This window comes from Vicugna pacos, chromosome 15, assembly GCF_048564905.1.
Source record: "Vicugna pacos chromosome 15, VicPac4, whole genome shotgun sequence".
Classification (NCBI taxonomy): domain Eukaryota; kingdom Metazoa; phylum Chordata; class Mammalia; order Artiodactyla; family Camelidae; genus Vicugna; species Vicugna pacos.
In genome coordinates, this window is record NC_133001.1 from 26,055,342 (window position 1) to 26,073,825 (window position 18,484).

Here is an 18,484-nt window from a genome sequence, read left to right on the forward strand (position 1 = left end):
GGATATGGTTTGAAAATGTGGTACAGCACACAGTCCCACAAAGGAATGGAAGAATATAAATGGAAGGAAGAGCTATAACATTAATCATTTCAACATTTTCTCATATGCCAGTAAGAGTATAAACTAATATAGCCCTTTTAGAAAATAATTTGGCAATAAAGATCAAGGAATTTGCAAACATTCATGCTTTTTGACCCAGTTACTCTAACCCTGAGAATACATCCCAAAGAAAACATCTGAGATATATAAAGACTCTTACGCATAAAAATGAGATGTTATTTATAATAAAAAAAATTATAAACAATGTCCAATCATAAGTAAACTAAAGAGTACTATGGAATCAATAACTAAGTTTACATAGTTCCTAATAACAGGATGTATGTTTTTATACTAAAAGATTTGAAATTTTATATAGTATAATGTCAACCAAGTACGACATTTTGTAAAAAAAAAATGTTAATGTTTGTTGGGTATTCAGGAAAATATCAATTTTTTTCTTCTTTTACTCTTCGGTATTTTTTAATTATCTACAATGTACATGTATTATTTTTATATTTAAAATATGTATTTACAAATTCTATGAATTTAAGCAATGCTTTAATTTCAGCAAAAAAAGTGGAAACTTGTATTTCTCTCTGCTTTTTCTTAAGGTTACAGCTATTCTTTTATTATAATAAATAACAGGTGGCTAAATGTTCAAATTACAGTACGAGGAATTTCAATGAAAAATAATAAGCCGTTTAACTTTGGAAGTGCTGTAGGGAGAGAAATAACAAGTTTCTATCTGATGTAACTTTTTCAGTCCCAAAGTGCCTGAACCAAAGGAATCTTCCGGGGACTTGCAAGGTGAGTTCCTCTGTTAAACAATTAACTTTAAAGTGGGCACAGACTTACTCCAACTCCCAAGAGGAAGACAACAGAAAGGACACACACAGAGCCACACACTTAGCTCACTTAAGCTCACTTGGGGCAGGGTGGGAGGTTTGGGGGAAGAGGCGATAAAAAGAAAGGCTGAAAAGAAAAACATCAGAGAAGGCAGAAAACGCCACCTTTTTTCATCTCTATTGTCTCCAGGTTATTTTTGGCAGGAACCTGCCACGTGCAGAAGGGAAGGAGAGTTATGTGGGGAGACCATTCTCTCAGCCTGAAATATACTCTTTTTCTGCCTAGGGCTCCTGTTCACTTATGAAACGCACCAATGTTACCCCTTCTGTGATGAACTCCCTGAATCCTCCAGGCGCCTTTTTACACTGTGAAACATGAAAGGGGGCCAACCATGTCCTGGTTCTCTGATCCTGACCATTAAAGACAATGCCCCAAACTAGTATTCATGGAAAATGTGGCACCTCAATGGTACCTTAAATGATAGTAAGAGTTTTGAATTCAATAAGACAAAGAGAAGGAGAGAGGAGTTAGAAGGCAAAAGTATTTGAGTATGCAGGTGATGGGAGTGATGGATAGACATCCAGACAAAAGATAACAGCTTGAACAAAGACAGGGAAGCAAAAATGCAAAAAAAAAAAAATTATCTGGAAACTGAGCTCAGTTTGGGTTTGTACAAGGAAATGTAGAAAAAAGGTAGCTTGGAGTAGGTGTTCACAGACCTTGAATGTCAAACTAATGAGTGGATTATATAATATAGATAGTAGGGAGCCACTGAAGTCTTGAAGCAAGAGAGTGCCTCATCAAAAATATACTCTAGGAAAATTACTCTGCTAGCATCTTATGAGGGTAGGAGGAAAGAGATCCTTAAGAGATGCAGACAGAAATAGCAGAAATCAAGGCTATGTAGCACATGCTAACCAGACAGACTACTTAAAGTAATAGCAACTTCCAAACTCACCAAATCCAAATAAAGTCATCGTCACTCATTACTAAAGGTTTCCCATGTCCCTGGAATCTTTCTCACTTACGTATGGAAGAATAGTGCTCTACACTGAAAATATTCAAATAAAAAGACAGTCCTCAACATTCAGCAACTGAGATTAATGACTCAAATACACTAGTGTTACCAACTTTCAGTACTTCAGAAAGGCAAGCTGTAAACAAGTAAGTCTGTCAGTTGATTTGTTTTTTGACATCTGTCAGAGCACAAGACTATGTTGGTTAAAAGGACAGAGGGTGGACCTAGATGTCCTGGGTCTGAATCCTAGTTCCATCACTTATCAAGTACGTGACTTTAGGTGAGTTATTCTACCTCTCTGTCCCTACGTTTCCTCATCTATAAAATGAAAATGTGATAGTACCTACAATCCCACAGGATCTGTGTGAGGACTGACTGAGTTGACACACTGAAAAGTCCTTAGGACCATGCCTGGCACATGACCATTGCAATTACTGTCATTGTCATCAATGCCCTCTCTGGTCTGGTCCCACAGTTAGTCCCTGGCCAGCAACCAACCACTGCTAGTGCAAGTGAGAGAAAAAGGAAGAAGCAGAGGCAGGGCAGCAGGAAGAGACGATGAGATAATGAAGAAATCAAACCCAGTGGAGAACAGTCCAACCTAATCAGTGAGCAGGCTCTGAAGGAAGTCCAAGGATGAACGGTGGCAGTGCTGCACTTCCCCAAAGGGTACCTGAGCAGATGTCAGAATTCTCCTCTGTTTGTTAAATGCTCTTCTAGGTAGTCATCCTTCCCTGTCAGAGGCAATGTGCAACACTTGTGGCCGGGACTCAGACTTGCCACTGGGGGTCACACAGGATCATCCAGTGAGCATGGTGGCCATTCAAGTCACAGCTCTGAGAAGTTTGCTTTGTTTTTCCCTTTTCTAAAAATTTTAACTCTCTTTCCTCCCCTACATTTTATTATGAAAATGTTCAAACACACAAAAAAGTTGGGGAAAAAATTATAATGAACATCTGTGTATCCATCATCCACATATGATAATAAATGACTTGCTGTATTTGCTTTATTTATCTGTTGTGTGTATATATTTTCTGAACAATCTCAAAGTTGCAGACATTATGATACCTTAACCTAGGTACTCTGGCATTTATCTCCAAAAAATTAAGATATTCTCCTGAATATTCATAATATCATTATCACACCTAGGAAAACTAACACTAATTCAGGTTACTGACACTGTTAAGGTACAGTGAGGTCTGTATACATCCTGAATATAAAAGCTCATTTGTGTGTTTACTATCAGGTATGCTCTGGATCAGACACAAGGTAGATGTGAGAATGACTGTGACTTGCTCTTCAACAGTATCAGTGAGCTACAGGGCTAATACACGCCTTAGGACAGGGCCTTCATGAAGTACCATGGCTCTCCTCAGGCTCCTCAAATGCTTACAAAAATACACCTAGTGAGATCCTTCCAATTTTGAGGGTTTTTTCCCTTCCCTTCCTGATTTCTCATTTTGGTTTTTTTTGTTTGTTTGTTTGTTTTTTACAGTGAGTAGAGAACATTCTAATCAGAAAACTTTTCTTAATGTAACTTTGAATTCTGTAAGTCCAATAAAGATGTTTCTTCACCTTCGAAATCAATGCAGCTAAATATAAGGCAAGAAATATAAAGCTGCAAGATAACTTGCCAGTTTAGTGTCTTCTAAAATATAACTAACTATATGTGTATCATAAAGTTTTATACTATCTAGGAATATACCATACAATTGGTTTAAAATGCTATTTGTGGTCATTTCTATAAAAAGTTAGGCATTTAGCCCTTGGTCAGAAACATAACCTCCATATTACAAATGTTTTGATGGAAAAACAGAATTATCTTAAATTTAATTTACTATTATTTTCTCTAGGAACACAGCCCTCACCATGGGGAAATCTCATGTAAAATCAAAGGGAATCAAATGGAGTTGCTTTTTGAAGGGAGCATCCTGCTTACCAACCTGCTTTTTCTAGAGCACATGGATTATTCCTGCTATAAACTGATGTGTGATTTAGACGGTTAACACTGAACACGTAGCTGGATCCCTATCAATTAGCATTAACAAAAGAAAGACACTTACCAGACTGGTGCTGTGAATGGGCTCCTGCCCAGCCTTAGCTGAGGCGTCTTCCTGGCCCATAGCAGTCACCACGGTGGCACTTTCCTGGGCCAGCCCAACCATCTGCCCATTACTTGTACTCTTCAGTTTATCTGCAATTCGCTGGTTTTCTTTCTCCAGCTTGATTTTAGCTAACTGAGCTTCCAACATCCAATGTTCTTTTTCCTGCTCCAATTTAGAAATCTTCTCCAAACTCTGCTGAACCTTGAAAGCAACAGAGTTCTGCACCTTAGAGGATGTTGCAGGCAAAACTTAGCAGCTCAGAAGAGAAAAAAAAATTATAGAATGTAAACCAAAACTACTTCACAGTTGTAAAAATAAAAAAGTTTGATCCTTGAATAGGGAGAGTTTATTATTAAACAGGATACAAAAAGCACAACCATAAATTGAGAAACTGAACAAAATAAAAAAATCTCTAGTCATCAATAGGTATCATAAAGAGATTGAAAAGGAAAACCACAAAGTGGACAAAGCAGCATGTATCCAACAGAGGACTAATATCCAGAACACAAAAACAACTTCTATAATCAATGATAAAAAGATAGGTAACCCAATAGAGAAACAGGAAAAGAGACTGGACTAGGCACTTGAACAAGACTATCAACATAAAAAAGAAGGGACTCGATGTCACTATTTATCAAGGAGAAGCAATTCAAAACCACCAAAATGGCTAAAACAGAACATACAAAGATGGGCATGTTTGTGGAGCAACTGGAACTACCATTTAGTGCTGGGAGGAGTGGAATTTGGGACACTTTGTAAACGGTTTGGCAGGATCTTTAAAAGCTGAAAATGTCATATCCTATGACCTAGCAGTTCCACTTCTAAGTATATGCCTAACAGAAATGCATGCATATTTATCAAAAGATAAGTATAAGAACACCCACAGCAGCCCTATGATAGACAAACACTTGAAACTACCCAAATACTCATAATAAGCAGTAAAAATGGATAACTGAGTTATATATATTCACACAACAGAATACTCAACAACAATGAAAATGGACCACTTACAACTACATATAACATGGATGAACATTACAAATATAATGCTGAACAAAAGAAGTGAGATCTGAAAGAGATGCTGCATAATTCTCACTTAATATAAAGTTCAGTATCAGACAAAAAAACAAAGAACACAGGATAATGGTTATCTCTGGGGGAAGAGGAGAGTAGTAACTAGAAGGCTTCTGGGGTCCTGATCATTTTTTTTTAAGGTACATCTTACAAAACAAAACGTCCTTTTAAAAAATTTTTTATCTAGCTACTGGTTACATTAGTGTATTTACTTGTGAAAATTCATTGGGATATATTAATAATTTATATACTTTTCTTTTGTATACTTCAATAAGAAGTTTCAAAAAAAACTAATTCACCAAGCAAATGAAAGCATGAGAATTAAATGAAAATAAAAGCAGCCTTAGCATGAATTCCAAATGCTTTACCAACTATCATGGTTGAGCAATTACCATGTACCAGACACTGTTCACAATTTCCTCCCATTATCCCACTGAAGCCTCCTAACAATACTACAACTCTCATTTCTCAAAGAGGAGAACTGAAGTCCCAGCAGCTCAAACCACCTGCTGAGCTAACAAATGGCAGAGCCAGGATTTGGGACCTCATGTGTCTCGTTCATCAGTCTGATGATGCTTCCCACCACATCATACTGCCTCCTCCCATTGGCTGAATTAATCCCTGCAAGACCCTCACTTTAGACAGGCAGGATGTGAGACCCCCGAGTGCTTTCAGACCAGCCTGCAGCTGGTCAATGGCAGAGTGGGAAAAGCCACAGCTCTGAAGTCAGACCGTTCCACCACTGACTAGCTACTTTGGATAAAAGCTGCTTAATTTCTTTGAGCCTTACTTTCCTCACATAAAATAAGAAGGTGGTCTACATTTCACTGTTAGTCTGTTTTTCAGGAATTATGTGGATTAAATTTTTAGTTTCAACGTCTTCTTGAATTAATGCTGAAAAGGTAAGTGATGTGTCCAATGAAAATAAGGTCAGCATAGGCAAAATATTGTCTCTGATGAACCTGTGCTTCCCTTAAAACAAGTATTTCCAAAATCAAAAGCAAAGCAGGTGTTAAAGTGAATAAACCTCTGGCAAAAACTAAACTGGCGTCAGTCTGCACCAACTTCTGAAAAAGACAGTACCACCTACTTCCACCAAACCCCCAAATTCAACTGACCAACTAAATACTGGAAATTTCTTATTCCTGCTCATTTAAGAAATAAAAATAACTCACCTAATCTCTAGCCTTCCCCTTTTTTTGCCTTATTATTTCAGCCATTTAAATCTATTTATTAGAAATAAATAATCAGCATGGCCAAAGTGTGCTGATATTACTTCAGTGGCAATTACAACACCAACTGAATTAAGACGACTTATTTAGAGTATCAAGATACGTTTTCAATAAATAATGCTTATGGTGTTTTTTTAGCATGTTAGTTAATTAATTTTGCATGTTTACTTATATAGTCTTTTAAACCACTCTATGTATATTAAAGACCTTCTACAGGGGATTTAACATTTATGCCCTTTAACAAATACCAAGATTTTCCAGGTGCCATACCTGTTGTGCAAGGCCTTCTCGACTTTCAGTAGAGCTGAGAAGGACCCGGCGGTTTGCCAGTGCTTCTTCATAAGGCACAGATTCCAAGAGGGGCTGTGGAAAAAGCATCACAAGGATTAAAGAAAAAGAGCACATCATTCCCATGATCTTACACGTAGGAATGCTACATGATGTCTGATGATAAGTTCAGATATACACCAATATAGGCTGTTTCCTTTAATGGATGTGAAAAGAAAAAGGAAAGAAAAAGAATGAAGGGGAACTTATCATAACAGTCTATAAGCTACACTATCTAAAACCACAGGATTTGCACCAAAGTAGACAGATGAAGGAACAGCACAGAAACAGCCTAAAGCACCCACAGAAATGTATTATGTGACAAATGTTACATTTCTAAGTCAATGGAGAAAGGAGAAACTGGATAAATCGGGCAAGGACAACCAGCTAATAATTTAGGAAAATAACTATGTAGATCCCTATTTCATACCTTATATAAGAATAAATAAATTCAAAATGGGTTAAATATTTCAATCTAAAAGTTTAGACGAGAAAAATACTGGAAGAAAACATAGGTGAACACTTCTATAATCCTGGAGAGTATCCTGACTTTCTAAGATTCCCCTGACCAAGAATCACCAACATAAAGAAAAGGACTGGTTTGATGATACAAAAATTAAAACTTCTAAGTTTTGAAAGATTACTACAGCAAACTGAGGGGAAAATATTTCCAACATAAACAAAGGCCTAAAATCCTTACTATAGAGAGAGCTCTTTCAACACTAAGTAGGAACATTTATTTTAAAATAGGTAAATGACTTGAATAGGGAATTGACAGAATAATATAAACTAATTTTATAAAAGGATGTTCTACTTCAATAATAAGCAAAGAAATGCACATTAAAACAATGATAAGAAACCTCTTGTCTCTGAGATTAACAAATTAAATTTATGAGTTAAATTCATAATTTTATTGCTGATAAACTATAAATAGGTAAACTTCCTAAAGTGTAGTCTAGAAAGATGTGTCAAAATTTGAAAAATTCACAGACTTTGAACCAGCAATTCCATTTTATAGGAATGAATCATAAAGACATAATGAAAAAAAATCAGATGACTATAGGGAGACAGGTAGCCTGATACATAGCTAGGGATGTACAACCACTCTTAAGGGCAATCTGGCAGTAAATATTAAAACTTAAAATGTGCAAACCACATTATCCAGAACATTCCACCTCTCAGTATTCCACACACATGCCCAAGGAGGCATTTACAAAGCTATCCATTGCAAGAAAATTGTAACAGTAAAAAACTGGAATCAACCTAAATGCCCACCAAAAAGGGAGTATCTAATTGAACCATGGAATATCCATATTATAGAATTGTATGCCATTTCAATATAGTAGCCATCATATGTATTGATATAGACAGATCTCTAAACATATTTTAAACGAAAAAACAAGCTACACAACAAAACATGTGTTTAAGCTTAAAAAAAAATTTAGAAAATTCTATATATTATATATAGTCTGTAAGTCTACACAGATGAGTATAAAAGCTCCAATAGAGTCTGTAAGGTTATACACAAAACTGATAACTACAGTTACCTCTGGGAAGGAACTGGAATTAGGGATTATAGTTTACCTATAATGTTCTCATGTATTATTTGATTATTTTATTTTGGCAGAGGGGGAGGTAAATTAGGTTTATTTACTTTTTGGAGGAGGTACTGGGTATCGAACCCTGGACCTTGTGCATGCTAAGCATGCACTCTACCACTTGAGCTATACCCTTCCCTCCTCATGTAACATAAGAATGTTTTATGTGTAGCTAAAAGTTAAAAAGTAAGGGCAAAAAGATAAAAACAAATGCACAAAGTTGCATGTACAAGAATACCTACTGTAGTACTGTATGTAACAGTGAAAAATAGGAAGCAACCTATTAGCAATGGTTGGTTAATTAAATTATTACACATTTCCACAACGAAATACTACAGATAATATACTGGAGGCATTAAAATGACAGCAATTTATATTTACAGATATCTATTTTTTGATTTATAAACATATCTACAGTGCATTAAGACAAAAAAACAGATTCTAAAACAAGTGTATGTATCCAGATACACTGCTTTTTATAGTGTGTGTGCATATGTGCACGCACGTATTAAAATTTTTGTGGATACAGATATACTCTAACAAAGCTAAGAGCAGCTACCTTTGGGGTGGTGGGATTTGAAGTGACCATAACTTTCTTCTTTATGTATTGCTGTATCTTCTGATTTCTTTCTGCAATGATTGTATACCCTTACTATATTCAGAAAAAAATTCTAAATGTATTTCGATATTTTTTCTGTTTCTACAAGGTTGAGATTTCCTGAAATCTGACACTTACCGGCTACCCAGTTGCCTCACCTTAAACACTCTACCAGGCACTGGGGACACGAGTTTATGAACATGGCACATGCATACATCACTTATTATGTAAGTCCTGGGTCTGTGTCATGTCCTCCTCCTCAAAGATCGTCCCTCCATGATAACCACCAACCACCTGTGCCTCAAAATTTTATAAAATCTAAACAATATGAATCATGGAAAGCATAGAGGGTCATAACCCACTGCAGCTGTCCACCAATAGTGCACCCTGAGCAGAATTCAGGATGAAAAATCAGGATGAAACATTGTGTGCTTTGAATATCCGGGACCCTAGATAATTAAGATGCATATCTGAGGAGAAATTTCAGTGACTCCAGATTCTTGCATCTTCCCAGACATAGATATCTGTTCTTTATTTTTTTAATTAACTAATTAATTTTTGTTAATGGAGGTACTGGGGATTGAACCCAAGACTCTGTGCATGCTAAACATACGCTCTACCATTCAAGCTATATCCCCTACCCCAGATATCTGTTCTTTGTGATTAGCAGTAATCTTTTACCAAGATGTATGCCTGACCACAGGTATTTCCCAGCCAAAAAATGTATATATATACTGGCTTCTCCCCTGCCTCTTCAGAGCAGTCTCCTGGCCATTCTCTGGAATGATTTCTGATTTCTTTCTCCGATTTAAATGTTAACAGCAGTTCACAAACCTTTCTCAAAGCCTTCATATAGGCAGCAGCTTTTTTCTTGTACTGCAGCATGCATTCAGCTGAAAGAGGACTGATGAATCCACTCGCTGCCCTAGGCCCATAGCTCAGTGAAGCAATGAAGTAGTCCACATTGTTGCTGAAGAAAGATGCAATCTAAACCAAGCGTGACAAGAAGACAGAATCTGTTTTCCAATAATATATCTAAAATACATACCTGATAGCTTTCAGAGCAAAGTAAAAACTACTGAGAATGGAAATGAAATGTCAACACTTGCCTCAAAAGCCTACATTTCTTTATTTGAAGAGAATACCTAGGCAATGATTTATAATAAAAAGACAAACCAGTACAAATACTGAGAACAGTCTTTTGACATGTCTTAATCTAGACCATTTCTATTCTCCCTGAAAACCATGACTAACCCCAATTTAACCTGGAGATGATGCTCATGAGCTTTTTACTTCACTAATTCTGCCCCTGCTCTCAAAATATATATGTTTGGATTTATAGATTCCATTGGCATTTTAACTTTGAATGTTTCATATTCCAACATACAACATGACAAACACCTTGAATATATCTCTACTTAAATTTAACTCTGCAAATCTTAATCTGTGTGTACAAATATAACAGGAAAAAAAGACTGAAAATTCAGTAAACCCTTGTCATTTACAGATTTATCATTTGTTAAATCTATGTAAGCAGCCACAAAGATCCTTAACTGTAATACTGCTGAGCCACAATTTTGAATCAACAGTGCTACATGAAATGCTGATATAAATCAAAATGTCTCAGGAATTCCTTAGCCAGAAAAATTAAAGTCTTGGATATATTAAATAGTATTTCATTTTAATAAATAAGAAAAAAGTGACTAGTGAAATACAGGATTCTACCTTGGCAAAAACGGCTCAGAAAGTAAGAAATCACTCACTAATGGTATGAAAGGTTATCTTTTTCATTAATATTTTCCTGTGTCAAATGAAATTCTGTTAGGTAGTATTCAAGAAAATGAAAACTCAAAATCTTGAGCTGTGTATTCCTTGTGCATGACACGGATAATCACTTACCCAGCGTTTGCATTTAGGTCATGGTAGTATGTGGTGAGGTTTACTTTCTTTCCTCTTTCTAATATTTCTACATTTACCAAATGTTCTGTAATATGCATATGTTACACTTTCCTAGGGGTTTTTTAAATTACAAATGATAAAATTTAGTTTAATCAAATCACCTTAGCTGCCACCAACTTAACACTTACTTCAGATACTTATTTTAGTTAAAAACCATTTATAAGAATTTCAGTGAAGATCAAATACTTTACCTTGAGACAACTTTTAAGGTTCCAGGTAAAGCAAATCTAAAATAACCTATAAAGTATATGAGTATTTAATAGTCCAAAGTTCTCATAAAAAGTCACAAACGTAGAGGTTCCTATAAAATGTCACCATTCTCTTTTTCCAGAACTTTTCTTAATTGAATTAAAGTTAGAAACAGCCTCAGAAAACTTCCAGCATGCCTGCAGATAGAAGCGTTAAAGAGGAGGCAGTTGGGATGGTCTTCTGGCTAAGGAATCCTGTAAGGCACTGATCTGTGAGCTGACAACCTAGAGACAACACCTTCTAATTACAGACCCAAACTAGAACAAACTGTCACTAAGAGCAGGCTGAGTTTGGAAAAAATGACATTGAATACCAAAGATGATCTATGATCTTTTAGATTAACTTAAACCACTTGAAAAAAGTATGTTCCTATTAAGGTCAACATGTCAGAAAAATTATGGCACATAACACAGAAATCAGCATTTCTTTAAGAAATTATGTTGAGTATGCTGAAAAATATGGGCTAAGATCATCCTGAACAGTCCTTTGAATTTATATGTATGGGTAATTCTCAGAGAAATTCTTATTATTAAAGGCTATGATGAACATGTACTCTTAGAATGTGACATCTGCTAAAACTAGTTATCCAAGATAGAACTATTTTTAAAGGCCCTGCACTTTGGTCAGCTTATAATAGTAACTAAGTACTTAATGGTCATTATTTAACATTAAAAGTTCAATGAAAAGACACATGTTAAAGTCAACTTAAAAGTACTTATGAAGGCACAAAACCACAGAACTAGCATTATGACAAATGTTACCAAAAAACAAACAAAAAGCATTGAGGGAAAAAACAAAATATTAACAGAAGTTTTATATTTTTTCTCTTTTTATATATCCCAAATTCTATACAGCAGATCTTTAACACACACACAAGGATCTACAGTGAGACCACCTAGAATCTTCAAATCATCAATCAAGTATCTCATTAAAACATCAATAGTGACTGACCCACTTATTCATCACAAATGCTTAACAGTAATTACCATATTGTTCTAAATATGAGGTAGGAAGGAGGAAAAGGGAGACAACTTTATTTTAAAGCCTGAAAATCCAAAACCATTTTACAGATTGATTTACCTGTGTCATCCAAGAAAAAAAAAAAAAAGGAGCACACTTAAGAATTAAATTTAATGTCAATATAAACCAGAGAAAAATTACCTTTCCTGCTCCATTTGTCAATGCCACTACCGATGACAGGATGCAGTCATTAGTTGTTATGAGCTTCTGTGTTGCTGTTGGAAGTTCATGCTCTATCGTAGCCTTTTGACTATAATGTTTGGAAATATCTATAAAACCAATCAAATGGAAACTCATTACTATCTATATACAAGTTGCATACAGCTAACCAGCCCATTAACATCTCATATTTACTCTTACAAATTTACAAAATAAATTTGACAAAAAGTGGTTCGTGAAAATCAGGATTGTGCTGAGTATCAATCACATCACAAGTGCCTGTGGAAAGAATAGAAAGTGGTGAAGTTCCCTTAACACCATCCTGGTATCTCTATTACAGCTCCCAGCTTGTGGGTTGAATTCTCCCTCTTTTGAGTATTAGCCCTTATTCTACTGCTGGGTAAAATGAGCCTGACTAGTATTTACCGCCTGAAAACCTTGTTTTGATAGCCCAGCAGGCACAAATGAGAATTTATATTGTGCTTATATAAACAAACCATGAGGCTGGAAAAGAATAACCAACATGGGCACAATGTCCCATAATCCCTACTGGATCTTAGCTGGTTGGCCAGACACACTCTAACAATCAGAAAGGTCTGCATGGCCAAATAAGGATTGGATACTCTAGCGTTTGGCTTCACATGCTATTGCCTCCAGTCCAAGAAACTTGTAACAAAGGCCTCTGCTTATAAAAGCATAGAAGAGAGGCTTAGATATAATTGTGTTGAGAGAAACAGCAGTAGGTGAAACTGGCCAAACAGCTAATCTTGGGGTTTTCTGGGTCTCTGAGAAATAAAATAAATTCATCCTGGAAACAAGAGAAAATGGGAGAATTTCAAGACAACATTGATTTACAAGGAATGGTAACTATATTTTTAAATAATAACGTGTTTACAATATATAGCCTCCTCTGAATTGTTAATACTTGTTACAAGATTATCATTACCAGAAAAGTCAAAAATAAATCACAAAACATGGAAATGAACTTTTTAGAGCAGATGTGTATACAAAGAATTTCATTTATTCAGAATCAAGAAATTTAGCTGATTTTAGACTACGGGTAATTAAGAGGAAATAAGACTATTTAGAAAGATATGGTATTTGAGATTTAATCTGACAATGATCATGATATTTTAACACAAAATTACTGTTTTAAGAATAAGATTAATTTTACTACAATTTAACAGAAAATTGTGTTGTTTGTATATATTGTATGTATATATACATATAAACTTTCATATATATAACTTACAGTTTAAGATAGTTTAAGGTTTATAGAAAAATTACAGAGCTTCCTGGATACCCTTCATCCGACACTACTACGGTACAGTTGTCTCAGTGAAGGGACCAAATAATTGGTACATTACTATTAGGTTTAATATATTTTTAAAAAATAAATGACTATTCATAAGATATCCAAGTGAATAAAAATTCAATTGGAATGCTGAACATTTTTTGTATACTGAACTTGCTAGCCCCTAGAGCAGATACTTTCTTTCTATACACCACAGAAAGTTTTACTCAATATTGTACCGTCAATATACAATAATATAATACAACTGGCTTAGTACATAATCTTGGTCGATTGGTGTAGGTGACTGAAATACTTATAAAAGATGTACACTACTAAGAACCCTCACAGAGGGTTCTATTGAATTAAAGCCACTGTAGTTTGACTATAGTAATTCCAATCCAATTGTTTACTCTTTACTGAGTCCAAATATTTTCATTATTTAGTGTGTTCCTTGATATTAAATTTTAACTCCAAAAAGAACAAGGAAATCATGTGATCTAGACCACAGAGGTTTATTTTTATTTTATGTTTCCTACAAGTCTACTCACTTTAGACCTAAGACTAAAGATCAAACAATTCTCACTTAAAATGCCACTTGTTAAAAAATTAATTCACCCCCATTTTAATTCCATGTAGGATACACATTTTCATAAATCTTTCTCTTTTTATACTAACACCAGCCCACCTGCTTACTTGCCTTCCGTCCTTCCTTCTTTCCAGCTTAGATCAAGCAATTATTCAGGGCAAAGCATCAAGAGAAAAGGTTTGAAATAAGAATTCTCTTAAGAACAAAGTTTATTCTGTTAATGCCAGTTAGTGCTCACTCTGAGCTTTCATGAGAGACACACAATAGTGTTCCAGCTAGGTAAGAAGACAGATTTGAACTGTAAACCTAGCAACAAGAGCCCTAATCTGCTACCAACCATCCTTCATGTTTTCCAATATCCTCTCCTTTTATTTTGTCCACTTTCAAGGACAGAAACAAGATGAGGCACAAAGGGGGCTTAGGGGGCCTCTGATCCTCCCTAATCTCCACCAGCTCATGCCAGAGAATAACAGTAACATTCTTTGACTTGGACTACTTGGCATCTTCTTAATCTTATGTCACATATAAACAAAAGCATCTTTAGAAAACTTAAAAATGTATTATTATTTACAGAAGCAGAAATAAAAATCAAGATTTTTTAATGTAAATGAAGCTTTAAGATCTTTCTCAAGGGATAGCTACCCTCCACTGCTTTAGCTACCCTCCTTTATCAAAATTCTACAAAAAACACTAGGAGGAACAAATCGTAACATTAGCAAAGGAAAAGTTAGAAAACAAAGCCAAAAAACCTGCAGCCACAGAGCTACTTGTGGTTTCATCAATGGCCTAGTTCTAGGTTAAGTAAAGTTCTAGAACAGAGACTATAGTTAACGAGCTCCCCAAATCAAAAGCTGCACAGCTGAAAGGTATCAGTCCCTCAGGTTTTCTACAGACCAGACTAAATTCTGGAGGGTTGGGGCTGACTATTGTCACCTGCCACCAAGACTGTCCATGCAAGCTATGATTCCTGAAAGCAGACCTAGCTCCAGAAGTACAGTGACTTTAAATTCCTTATAATTGAAGGCAAGCCACAGGAAGGAGCATTCTCCAGACTGAATGGCAAAGTGATACTGGATAATACTGCTGAGACTAAGACTGATTCTCACTACCAGAGGTTATGTGCCAATCTATAGAAGGTCCCAAATATATCTATTTTATATATGCCATCCAACAAAGTTTTAAGTTTTTAAAAGGTATTTTCTGTGAAACCAGTCATTGGTCACAATTGTACACTAAACACCACAGTGAAAAATCTAGGCACCTGGGCTGTTTCCAAAAGTCCTTAATAATTGCTCCTGTCCTCTCCTCCTGCACTTACTCCAACAGTCTTCAAAAGGAAGAGAAAGGAGGAAAAAACTTAGGAGACATGCAGAGCTACAGATTAAAAAGTCAGGACTCAGAATCACATGCTAAGAAGCAAATGAAATATCCTTCAACGATTATATTCTTAGGCACACATAGCAACTGACAAAAGCTTAAAAACAGACCTTCATTCCTTAAGCCTCTGCTGAACAAAACAGAACTTAAAATGGGTACTCCAAACCTAAAAATGCACAGGAGGGTAGAAAACCAGTGCATTCTTTCTGGGTACATTAAACCTTCATTTCCTCAGTTCCTTCATGCTTGGGCTCTAACAAGTGCAATATTTTGCTAAATGCTTCTGAATAGCATGTCTGGTTTGATAAAATTCACACACCTGCCTTAAGTCAGAGTAATGCATTTTTGGCTACAGTTCTGTGCACAAGAGTTTCTCTTCAGCACTCTGTTTACCTTCAGGAAAAAAGCAGATGGGAAAAGCAGAAGGCAGAGAGCTGTGCACTTCAACGTAAGCCAAATGCTACTAAGCCTTTATCTGGGGTCTATTACTCTCGGCAGTATTTGTTTAAATCTCATTTAGGCAGATCTGAGAAAATGGGACGAAGCCTATTTAGGTTCTTTTTCAAGCCTCACCTTTCATGACATCATGAAATCCATTCAGAGCAGCACCAACATTTGTTAGGACAGAACTGTAGTTTGTTCGAAGGAGTCCATCGGGCTCTGTACCTAGGAAATCAAGATCACAAACCTAAGCATTTTCCCAGAAGACTCCTCCTGAAAAACTGATAGCCCACTATCTCCCCTGTACTTTAGAGAATGAATACTGTCTGTGATATGTTGAAAATAGTGGCTTTTAACATCATTGCAGACACATTCGGATAAAATGGTGATAATTGAAGACACATCTAAATTGATTTTCATCCCCTATGTCGACAAATATTAATGGTTAAGAATCAAAATTAAATTGCTCAGCAGGGTTATGTCTTTCACAATTCTTTTTGAAATAACGTCTCTGTGAATTTCACCTTATTACTATAGAACACATTTCTCATTTTGCTCTTTCCCTACAGATTATTATTTGCTGAACATCACTAAAAACACTATTACTCAAACATAGTTCCAATTCTGGCACGACAGCACAACCCAGCTCCACAGATCCACTCCCAGTACAACTGGTGAAATTATTTTACAACCACTTAAAACGTTGGAAATTACCCTAAGGGCACACAGCAAATGAAGAAATAGTTACTCAAGAAAACCTGTATCAACTTGGTAAGAACAGTAAGAATCTGTGGTATTTGAACCAGGACCCACTCTCTCCCCCTACCAGTCAGTGAGCTAGAAATCCCAGTCCAGAGGGTACCGCCACTGACACAGGACTCCCTCTCCCCTAATTCAGCTGGACAGCTGAGTTCCTTATCTTGCTCCCAGCTACCTGTTGCTGAGGCTAAGTTCTAGGTAAGTATGACTCAGAGGTGGTGGCTTTCTTCTATCATCCAGCCCCGACTTGTGGGATGGAGGCTTTACATGGGCATGGTGCTGCTGAGAACATGGGGCCTTGACCACCCTGACCCCAACTCATTAACAAGAGTTCCATGCTGAAAGAGGCAAGCTGAGGAGAGCTAGGGCTCCTGCCCTATCCTGTCCATGGAGTGCTCAAGCACTCATGCAAGAGTGTCACTCTGAGAGAAGTGCATCATTGTCCCCACCCTTAGCATAGAACCACGGCTCAGAGATTTAGTCCAAGGGAGAAACAGTTTTTTAAACAGAAAGCTCTGGATCTCTTTCCAAAAGAACTAATTTAATTCGCAACAGACTGGGGAGAAGTTTAAGCCTAGGGGTGCTGTGAAAGCAATTGATGTACAAAAGAAACTAGTACATTCATTGGAGATATAAGCTTAACTGACATCTATCAACTGATTCTTAACAAGGGTTCCAAGACCATTCAACAGGGAAGGAATAGTCTTTCAATGCATGATGCTGAGACAGCTGGATAGCCACTATGCGAAAGATTAAGTTGAACCTTACCTCACACCATATACAGAAATTAACTCAAAGTAGATCAATGACCTAAATGTAAGAACTAGAAGTATAAGACTCTCAAAAGCACCCATAAGGATAAGTCTTCATGACCTCACATTTGACAACAGATTCTTAGGTATGACACCAAGAGCCTCAGTACCAGAAGAAAAATAAATTTGACTTCATTAAAATTAAAAACTTATACTTCAAAAGACACCATCAACAAAATGAAAAGATAATCTGTAAAAATGGAAGAAAATCTTGAAAATCAAATCTCCACTAGGGAAATGCAAATCAAACCTACAATGAGATACCACTTCAAAAAGTCGGGTAACAACACAAGGGTGGCTAAAATCAAAAAGTCACATAACGAGGGGGAGATCAAGATGGCAGAGTAGATGGACATTAAGCCCACCTCCTCCCTCAAAAATACATCTACAAATCTCACAGAATATCTACTGAAAGCTGAGAGAATATCTCATACAACCAAAGCTGCAAGAAAGATTCACATGAAACTGGGTAGGACAAAGGGAAAGGGGAGAAGAGGAAGAATTGGGGTGGGACATACACCCGAGGGAGCTGTGAAAGAGGAAAGGTTCCCTCATCCTGGGAACCTCCGTCACTGGCTGGGAGGTCTGCCGGGACAGATAGGGAGCTCCAGAGGCTCAAGAGGAGAACGCAGGACCTGGTTTGCAGCACTGCAGGGTATAGAGAGACCAGCACAGATGGTCCTTGCTACATCACAGCACTTCCCAGGCCCAGACACAAGCCTGCTAGTGTGTGCAACAGTTGGTGCTGAAGTGGCCCCTAAGGGCAGGACCAGCAACAGTGAGCTTTGTGAATGCACATACCATGTGGCAAGAGGCATCACAGAGTCACACATCCCAGTGAACAGCTCCTGGGAAAGAACATGCAGTGGTTCCTTTCCCAAAGGAGTACTTTAGTCCCGCCTACCTCACAGCACAGCTGGGAACCAGATCTGAGGGCTTCTACTCCAACAACTGGGGAGCAGACCCCACCTCCAAAAGGGCTGTGACAACT

General features: G+C 36.8%; 1 protein-coding gene across 3 annotated transcripts in view; it reads right to left on the reverse strand.

Annotated features, from left to right (window-relative positions):
- The window catches only part of PPP1R21 (protein phosphatase 1 regulatory subunit 21), a 57,990-nt gene that overhangs the window by 9,445 nt on the left and 30,061 nt on the right, over positions 1-18,484 (reverse strand). For all 3 annotated transcript variants that reach the window (XR_012059047.1, XM_006211254.3, XM_072937761.1), the window contains 5 exons: positions 16,055-16,147; positions 12,207-12,334; positions 9,672-9,824; positions 6,585-6,677; positions 3,967-4,209 (listed from right to left, as the gene is read on the reverse strand). Coding sequence is in view for 2 of the 3 variants with exons in the window: in XM_006211254.3 (XP_006211316.1) it covers positions 3,967-4,209; positions 6,585-6,677; positions 9,672-9,824; positions 12,207-12,334; positions 16,055-16,147 (710 nt within the window). In the remaining variant the exon portion in view is untranslated. The remainder of the gene's footprint in view (positions 1-3,966; positions 4,210-6,584; positions 6,678-9,671; positions 9,825-12,206; positions 12,335-16,054; positions 16,148-18,484) is intronic.